The sequence below is a fragment of the Hipposideros armiger genome, unplaced genomic scaffold (genome assembly GCF_001890085.2).
Source record: "Hipposideros armiger isolate ML-2016 unplaced genomic scaffold, ASM189008v1 scaffold_27, whole genome shotgun sequence".
In the NCBI taxonomy this organism is placed as follows: domain Eukaryota; kingdom Metazoa; phylum Chordata; class Mammalia; order Chiroptera; family Hipposideridae; genus Hipposideros; species Hipposideros armiger.
In genome coordinates, this window is record NW_017731377.1 from 1,109,394 (window position 1) to 1,119,529 (window position 10,136).

Below are 10,136 nucleotides of genomic sequence, written 5' to 3' on the forward strand. Positions count from 1 at the left end.
TGAGCACCTGCTCTTTTATTTTTAAAATTTTGAACTTGAGGTGCAAATCCGACATTAAATTTCTTTTCATTACATACGCTGCTCTTTCAAGCTGTTCTTATCTCAGTCTAAATTCCTCTCCTATTAAATCCAATGTAACTCAATTAAGTTTTTTTCTTTGCAATCAAATAAGCTTCTTTCAAAAGATGACATATTTCAAACTCCTCAACCTTTAAAAACAACCTTTAAGGCAAGTGGACAAATATAAAAACCAAGTGTTTAAGTTGGGCAATGAGCAGACACTACTCCCAAAGACCCAAACGCTAAGCTTTTCCAGCCCCTTGAAAACGTGGTTTTTAAGCCTGTTTTCTGAACAGTAATAACTACCGCATCATGAAAAGCAATCTCCAGATAACCCATTCAAAGTTGATCCATCCCTCTCATTCATCTATTGTGGTTTTTCTGAGCACCTATTATGCGCTGAGCACTGGGCTAGGCCAAGGAATCCAAAGGTGAGCAGATGGATGGAGCTTGCAACTAGTGGGAGAGGAGAACCCACAATCCTTCCAGGAGAGAATAATTACCAGGCATTTGGGAAGCACAGAGCAGTGGACCCCAACCTAGTCTAGAGGGGCAGAGAGGGCTTTTTGAGGAACTGAATCCTCTAAGGAGATTTAAAGATGAATCGGAGTTAAGAAGCAGGGAGTGGGTTCCAGGTACCCCAGGTAGTAGAGAGAGGTATGGGGGTAGGTGGGGGAGAAGGGTGAGGGAGAGCACATGTGCAAATGCCTATAGGAGGGAGGGGAGTGGCATTTAAGGAACTGAGAAAAGCTGAGTTTGGCTCGCGCACAGAAGGCCCTCATGTCTTTTTTGTGCAGCCCAGAGAGGTGTGAAAGTTTATCCAAAAAACACTTTCCCTTGGTCTTAGTAAACAGAGCAGACAACTAGTTTACATGTAAATCAGTGATGGAGTCGATTAAGCAATCACCTCATAATTGCCACACTGTTAAGGTTCTCAGGTTGTAGCCTAGACCAGACTGAAGGTCATGCACAATTCCTGAAGCTCTAGCTTTAACTGCAACCCTTTACCTCCCACTCAAAAAGCATTAGGACTCAGATAATTGTACACCCACATCCATTATTCATAAGCAGCATTATTCACAAGCTCCAAAAGGTGGAAACAACCCAAGCATCCATCAACAATGAATGGATAAACAAAATGTGGTATATACACACAATCGGATATAAAGGAAGGAAATTCGGACACATGTAACAAGATGAATGGGTGAACCTTGAAGACATCATGCTAAATGAAATAAGCCGAACACAAAAGGATAAATACTGTATAATTCCACTTATATGAGGTACCTGGAGTAAATTCATAGAGAGAGAAGTAGAATGGTGGTTGCCAGGGGCTAGGGGTTGGGGAAAATGGGCAGCTGGTATTTAATAGGCATGGAGTTTCAGTTTGGGAAGATAGAAAAGTCCTAGAGATGTCTGCTGGTGGTGGTGGTAGTTGCACAACAATGTGTATATAGTTAATACCACTGAACAGTACACTTAAAATGGCTAAAATGGTAAGTTTCATGTTATGTGTATTTTACAATAAAAAAAAAAAGCATTAGGAACTTAATTGTAAGGATAATCCTGAGTCTGCTTTAATGTATTTTTTTCAAAGTAAATCATTCACGGATTTAGTAACCTCTTTGTAACAAACATCACATCTGATTGTGAAGCACTGAGTGCAAGTGCGCCTTCCCACCCCCTTGTACACCATGACCTTGGGTTGCACTGTGCTGAGACGACGGCAGCCAGAGAGTACAAATTCTCTCCAGGGTCTGTCCTCATTCTCCCCACCTGCCTCCCACTTTCGCTCCTGCCCCTTCGCTTCTGCCTTCCATTGTATGACTGACTTTCCTTCAGGACCCTCTCCTTCATTTTTCCCCACTCCCACTTGCCCCTTCCTTCCCTTCATTGTCATGTTTCTAGAAAGATTTCGACTTTCACCCCCTTGCCACTGCTTAGCTGCTCTCTTGGAGGTCCTAACCACCGAATCCCCAGGTGGGTTTGCAGGCTCCCTTCTCCTTGTCCTGTCTTAGTGGACTTGCCTGGCACTCTTCCCTCCTGACTCTTGTTTCTCTGCCTCCCATTGGGCTCCTGTCCCTCTCCCCAACCCCTAAACATAGTGACCACCAAGATTCCCTGCTTCTTACCTCCACGTACTCTCTCCCCCTGAGATGCCATCCCCGTTTCCAGGCCTTCAGCTCTCCCCAGCCTGCAGGTAACTCCCAAAGGTACACTCTGCACATGCTCCCTGCTGGGCTCCAATCACCTTCCACAGGTCCCAGAAATCCCGCCTTCCCATCCTGGCCTTCCCACTGCTCCAGGAGCTTACCCTGCCAACTTGTGCATGCCTCTTCCTCCTCCCTACTTGTACTTCAAGACCCTGATCAAGTTTCACCTCTTCTGAGAACATTTTGCTGCTTCTCCACCTGCCCCCAATAGAGCCAGCCTCTCCCTCCTTCGTGCTCTGACAGTTACTTGTTTCTGCTAGCCTCTCTCTCACCACAAGGTGTGTTTTTCCTTTGCTCGTGGTTCTAGGGCCCCTCATACTTAGCCCAGTGTGTGGTACAGAGCTGTATTCAGCAAACATGTCCCAAGGAAGTTGTAAAATTATAAGACTTTTAGTCTCTAATAGGTACATCCACTGCAGACGCTGCAGGAGTTTTATACTGCTGTCTTTTAAAACTGGTAAAGAATTTGGAGCATGTTTCCATGTCTTAATCTCTGGAATCCAGACAACACTGTTAGTTGTCTGGAAACTTCTTTGAAACAAGTTAGGAAATGGCCAGTTTTAGCCTCACACTGAGGGATAAACCCTTTTTCGTTCCTGCTAACCCCTAGAGGACCTGGCTGCCTAGTTGTTTGGTTTCTAGTTTGTATTCACGTTAAACCTATTTTTTAAAAATTGTATGAAATGCCTAGAATGTACGCAACCACATATCTCATTTCCAAACCTGGTAACCCTTAAGTGTGTCCACTCTGTAAATGATAGGGGGACTCAGATATTTCAGCAAGTGTCACCTTCCCAACTCCTCCACCAAATTATATAATGCTGAGCAATTCCCAGGACCTCTTGGACCTCTGGCTTCATCAAGAATTCTTTTATTCTCCCTCCAGGTCAATGGTCCAAGTATGGCTGGCTTTTTATTAGGCTATAATTTTGATCGGTAAATGACACACACCAAACCCCTTGCAATATCCTAGGCTTTCACCTAATTGTGAATGGTACTTACCCCATCAGCTCAAATAGAAGAAAACTAGATTCACTGAGTTGTTTTAGAGATAAAGAAAGTAGCCCCCACAAAAAATGACCTGGGGGAATTTATTTAAAACTCTATTAATAGCAAAAGAAACTGCCTTCTGATAAGTGCTTTTTGTCTTCATTGCATGAAAACCCATAGTAGTTGATTTGTAGTGGAAGTTTTTTATGTGTTTTTCTTTTGCACTCTTCATCTGCTGGCCTACTAAAGTCGGCCCTCATATTCTAGCAGAACCTCCTAAAGCAAATAGCTCCCAAATGTCTCTTAGTCAGAAGTGGTTTGATTCTTTAGTAGTAGAAACTTGACAGCCTCAATGAGCTTCTTTTCCTTCCAATGGGCTCATGTGCCTGTTACCTAATCTTTGATCCCAGACATCCAAATGGCCTTTTTTTCAGTTTCCCCACAATCACAGCTTTACAGATCAATTTGACATCAATCCAAAACTTTCCAGACGCTTATCCACGGTCTGGCTTAATATAGTCATGTCATCAGTGAGGGCTGTGAAAATGCGTCCAGCTCACTTAATAGGCTATTAACCCATCTCTGGAAAGAGCCTGGTGGGTGCCTCAGACCAGAGGGTTAGTCATTAAGTTCATATGCCCATCTGGTGCTACAAATGCTGCTGTGAATTTGGATTCCTCATATTTTCCCAAAACCTCTCCTAAATCACGAGTTGAGATGATTTTGTTAGTACCTAATTCATCTAACAGTATGTCAAGTCTTGGTATGGGCTATGCATCTGGTTCGATCACAGAATTTCATTTTCTCCGATTGACACACAATCTAATTACCATCTGGGCTTAGAAACCCAGGGGCTCACAGAAGATCTAATAGCCTTAGGTTTAACAACTTCCACCTGTTCCTGTAAATTGAAGGACTGAAACAATTTGACAAGCATTAGGGGCTCCTATTCTGTGAGGATTGGACCAGGTGTACTCAAAGGTCCATTTCATCACTAAAATTCTACACTCCTACTGGCTTTCCCAGTGCTATCTGTGCTTTCCTGTTTTCCCCTTGGCTCTGTAGCGTACGGCTTCTCAGACTCACCATTGTGGACATTTTTTTTTTTAATGTAGAAGTTTTCTTAGGACCCATCAGCTCCAAGTCAAGTAGTTGTTTCAATCTAGTTCTGGAGGGCACATCTCAGTGGCCCATGTGGGGATTGAACCGGCAGCCTTGGTGTTATGGGCACCGCGCTCTAACCACCTGAGCTAACCAGCCACCCCAACTGTGGACATTTTAGGCTGGGTAATTGTTTGTTGTGGGGGCTGTCCTGTGCATTGTAGAATGTTTAGCAGCATTCCTGACCTCTACTCACTAAATAGCAATAGCATCCCCCTACTCATCCACCATGTGACACCAAAAATGTCTCCAGACATTGACAAATGTCCCCTGAGAGGCAAAATCACCCTCAATTGAGACCCACTGCTATCAAGTAATAACCCAAGAGGATTATGATCTGAAAGAACGTGTTACGAATTGGTTCTACCCGGTTTTCGTCAAAGTGTTTCGGGAGGTTAAGTACAGACCCATGGGACCATGTCCCTGACAGAATCTCTGACCATCATGTACCCTGATGGCTTCTTTCTCCTCAGAGCAAGGTCCAAAGCAGGGTTTCTCATAATCTAACCTCAGCATCACCTGGGGTGCTTGTTAAAAATGCAAATTCTGGGCCGGCTGAGTGGCTCAGTTGGTTAAGAGCTCACTCAAAGGTTTGAGCTCTGAGCAACACCGGTTCGAGTCCGGCCCGAGCTGAGCTGCCGCCGAGCTGCCAACAGGTGGCAGGATGGCTCAGCTAAAAAAAAAATGCAAATTCCTGGACCCCACCCTCGGCTTACTGAATCAAAATCTCCAGGGATGTAGGCTAAGAATTTGCATCCCAACAAACTTCAGTATGATTCTTAAAGAACACTCAAGTTTGCAGCTGACATTGTTCTAAAGTCTGCCCTTCCCATCTATGGAACTTGTCTATCATCCTTTCATACCCAGTGACACTGCTGGTGTGAAAAAGTGGTTTCTCTAAGTATCTCTGCTGAGTTGGCACTGACCATGTATTACTTCTACCAGCTTCTCTGAGGAAAATCTAAATGGAAAAGACATGCTCAGAAAAATTATGGCTTGAGTATCAGCAGGCGCCAACATCACCACCTCTGACTAGCAGGTGGGCTCGGCAAAGGGTATTCCTTGGACACCTTACCAGGGAAGGAGAGCGGCACTCCCACGGATTCTGTCTCTTTCCTCTCTCTGGTCCAGCAGTTTTGAAAATGAGCAATTTTCCTATCAGAACCTTACGTTTTGGTCTCAGAGGATCCTATTCTCCCATTAATTTCCATCAATTCCAATTACAAGCACACAGAGATCGTTGAGTAGGAGGCATCCTGGGATGGAACTCAAGACATTTGAGTTCTTGTTCAAGTTATGCTGTTATCTAACAGTGTCGTTTTGGACACATTACTGAATCTCTATAACGTGTGAACATGGACTACAACAGTGGTTTCCAAACCCGGGCAAATTTCAGAATTAACTGAGCCTTGTAAAAATAAGTTCTAAGCCCCGGTTCTATTCTTCAGGGATTTAACTGGGTTCTGAAATTCCATGTTTTTTTAAAGTTCTGCTGGTGATTTGGATTCACACCCAGGTGTGGGACTCATTGGACCAGGTGTCACCTAAGGTCCCTCCTGGTGCTAACATCCTAGGTAGTGCTTTGCTGATTCACAAGAAGAGTTGGGGTCATTTCCCGGTGTAGCCACTGGGCGATTTCAGCTGCAGATCCCTTCCTTTCTCCTGTTCATTCTCTCCATTTCTCATCCTCACTAGGAACTCCTCTTTTGATCCTGGGTATTTGATGCCTGGAATGCATATAGACTCTCCCTAAACCTGAGTCACACGGGGAATAAGGTGCCATTCAGAGAGCAAACACAGAGACAGAGAAACCAAGCAAAAGGACACACTTGGGATGGGGAAAGTATATCAGATAAGAATTATATAATATTGGGCCGGCTGAGTGGCACGATGGTTAAGAACTGGCTTGGACAGCCGGAAGGCCCCGGTTCGGATCCCACATATGAGGGCCAGTGACACTGCCCTCCACAGCTAAGATGCTGAACAACAGCTCAACCTGGAGCTGGGCTGCCGTGAGTCGCCGGCGACGGCGTGGGCTGCAGCCCCTGTGGCAGTGGGTTGCCATGGGCTACCATGTGTAGCCAGCAGCCAGCGTGAGCGGCCAGCAGCCGCAGTGAGCGGCCGTCCAGAAGCCGGCGACTGATCTGCCTCGCCCGGGAAGAGCGCAATGATGGTGCCAACTTGGGCCAGTGAAGCAACGTCCTCCACAACTAGACTGAAGAACAAAACGACAGCAACTTGTCTGTTCCCCTTCCCCCAATTCCCCAGCACTGTTCCCCTCCCCCAATTCCCCAATAAAATCTTTTTTAAAATAAAAAATTAAAAAAAAATAACCATGCAGGTTTAACTACATGCTTTGACATCCCCAGTTTCTTAAACCAATCCAATCTCCCCCAAACCTGATAAAAATAAATAAATAAAATTATTCCTTATGGGTGACCATCATGAGCTGTGCCTGGCTCCAAAAACTCATCCAAGGCTCTAACAGGGTGCAGTTTTAGTGCACATATTCTGTATTAACTTCTGTGTCACCTGGGGTAAGTTAACCTCACCTCTCTGAGCCCCAAAGTTTCTTCATTTGTGAAATGATGAAGCTGGGCCAGATAATTTTCTGTTTCTTTCCAACTCTGAAATTTTTCGAGCCTAAATAGCTACATGTAAAACTGCTACACAGTACTCAATAAAGAGATGTCTCATTGGTACAGATACAGATGATAGAGGAACTTTATCTCCTCATTGCCTTGGACTAATAGACGTCCCTTCTTGTTCTCCCTTCTTCCCACTTCTGTCTTTGCAGGCATGCATCCTTGAATGTGAAGGGAAGGTCTTAACCAGCCCTCTCTGGACTCCATGCACCAAGGTCATGGCCAGGGGCTCCTGGCAGCTCAGCCCTGCTGACCCAGACCATTTGGCAGCTGCGCTTTACCAGCCAAGAGCCTCCGAGATGCATCTGAAGCGAATGCCCCGCATCAGAAGCCTATTCCAAGCACAGAAAGAAACAGAGCCCGGCATGGATGAGGCTGGAGAGATGGAGCAGAAGCAGCTGCAGAAGAGGTTTGGGGGCTTCACCGGGGCCCGGAAGTCGGCCCGCAAGTTAGCCAATCAGAAGCGGTTCAGTGAGTTTATGAGGCAGTACCTGGTCCTGAGCATGCAGTCCAGCCAGCGCCGGCGCACCCTGCACCAGAATGGTAATGTGTAGCCGGAAGGGGAGCCCCTCCCAGCTGCACCGTCCACTTCAACCCATGAGTGAGTTGGGCAGGAATGAGCTGGGGGCAAGAAGAAACCTCATATACCCAACTGTCTTAGCACATTAACCCCTAAACATACGCATGCACGCACATACGCACACACAGCCCACACCAGCTCAAGGTGTTTAGCTTCTGGGAGGCCTGGGAGGTAAATTCACACCCCTGCCTCCTTGCCTCCTGCCCACCCTTTCTCTAGGGAGCAAAGATTTTTTTTAGTATTGCTCCTTAAGGCTGACCACAGCCCTTTAGAGACTGGTTACCATGGGGATAATAGTAGTGGGTTAAGATAACTAATTTCTCTTAGCTCTCCAGGAGCTTAGTTACTATGGGGACAGTTAAGTAGACCAATCCTCCTATCCGGTTGCCTTAGCAACCATTCAGCTCACCTTTCTTCAGAAACTTTATCTCTAAGAACAGCTAGCTGGACCTACCCTTAGCTTTCCCAAAGAGTCTGATTTCTGTAGCTGTGTTATTACTATTTCACCTTCAAAGACAGCTTTGCTATCCCCTTCTCTCCCCACTATATATCAAGATGACTGGATTCCACGGAAACCATGAAACCTTCCCACTCTCCTCCAGCCAAGGAGTTCTTGTTAGGACCAGGAGCTACACTTTCTACTCTTCTTTCTTCCACTCATCATTCATCATGTGTACATGATGGGCAGATTCCTTGCCAAATGGGCAGATTCCTTGAAGTCGATGGCATCAGCACTGAGCAAGGCTTTGAGAATTTGGCCCAACTGACCCAGTAGCTTTTAGAACAGGGACTAAGGGATCATCACCTTTCCTCACTTTTCACTTCTTTCCAGCAGCCATTTTTATTTTGTCTGTTTGTTTGCATGCATGCCCTTTTTCCTCTCTCTCTCTCTTCTGGTACATTCTTACCCCCACAGTCATGCTTATACATGTACCTATAATACATACCAGATAATAAACATCAAAGACCTTAATTTATTGCCCAGTCATTACAAACTCAACTTTCCTCAGCCCATCAACCTGTATATAACTTTGAGTGGCACAGGGAACTAACACAGTGGAATTTTCTGAAAATCTAAGAAAATCCATCAAGCCTAAGTGTCTTAATTCATACATGGGAATAAGATTAACTGTAGAGTCTCATGCCTCTTCTTAAACAGTCTAGAAATTTGCCCTAACAGAAAGAACTAATCAGTTGATCAAAAACATCTTCCAAACCTTACCCAAGTGGGGCTTTCCCCTAAGAGACATAAAAGAAAAAAGCCTACATGTGCTGTCTTATTTTGCATCCTATATGTCAAAGGTAGGCAGATCGTTAACAATCTTCCTTCAAAGTATATTACTACACGTGTTAATCTTTGGCACTCACCCTTCAGCATGAAGGCAGCCCATGTTAGCTCTTTGCAGGGTAGGCTGGCTGGTTTGCAAGAGGTCTATTGCCAAATATGGATACATGCATTAGGTTGTGAGAAGGCTGCCATGTTTATTTTAGTGAAATGACTAATCTCCGAAGGCCCTGAAGTAACCTGCACTGTTTTTGAAGTCATACTCTTAGGTGCTTCACAAGCATTCTATTTCTTCCTACGCCATATCTGCACAGGACCTAACAATAAATCTTTCAGAAGTAGCACAGATTGAATTCTTTCAAATCTTAAAGACATTCCTCTTTAAAGTGGCTCTTAAGGGATACTGAAGCTCATGTTTAATTCTGAACTACAACAATTTTCTTTACCTAAGGACAGTTTAAAATCAGTCACATTAGCAGGAATCAATTCAAAAAACAAAAAACTGTTTGAGCCTCCATTCAGGCAATTGGTTTTTCTCATTTTCTATTAGGCTTCCAACTGAGAGGCACTGAAACAAAACTGGTAACTAGCTTCTGTCTGCTGCTTTGCTCAAGATGTAAACTTGATGGACACATTAACCAGCTCATTTGGATTTTATTGATTGCTCTCCTTTCTCCTTCTGCAACCATCTATTTCTCTTCCCACACATTCGTGGTTGCTAAGTACCAATATGGATGTGCACTTATGAGTCCATAACAAGTGGCTTGAACCTTCTCTTTCTCCATCTTGGGGGAACCCTGTTGTCAGAGCTGTTCTGAGCCATCCAGTACCAACCTGGTCTGATAAGACTGGAGAAACATGGGGCCGCCCAACACTGGAATGAGCTAAATAATGGGCTCAGAAAGTGTGACGATGTGCTAGAAAGGACGGACACTGGGTGCAGGGCCAGTCCTGGACAGAACGGTTAGAACGGCACAACTGGTCCAGGTATCTACGGTCGCTTTCCCTGGCCCTACACCGCCTCCTCTGTTCTGCTGCCCCAGCCCTTGACCCTTCTAGACAGTGGAAAAGTGAGATTCATTCATGGTGAGGAATTAGTGAAGTCAGGCTCAAAGAGCACTTGCATTATGAGGGCATGATTTAGCCTCAAGAAATGAATTACTATGCATGGATTCCAGATACCAGGGATAAGAGAACTGTTT

General features: G+C 44.9%; 1 protein-coding gene across 3 annotated transcripts in view; it reads left to right on the plus strand.

The window, feature by feature from the left end:
- PNOC (prepronociceptin) overlaps nucleotides 1–10,136 on the plus strand; it is a 23,963-nt gene that overhangs the window by 12,190 nt on the left and 1,637 nt on the right. For 2 of the 3 annotated variants that reach the window (XM_019636190.1, XM_019636189.1), the window contains exon 3: nucleotides 7,222–7,612. In XM_019636190.1, the coding sequence (XP_019491735.1) occupies nucleotides 7,222–7,612 (391 nt within the window). Of the gene's footprint in view, nucleotides 1–7,221; nucleotides 7,671–10,136 lie in introns of all 3 variants that reach the window. The other variant, XM_019636191.1, reaches the window with a different exon arrangement.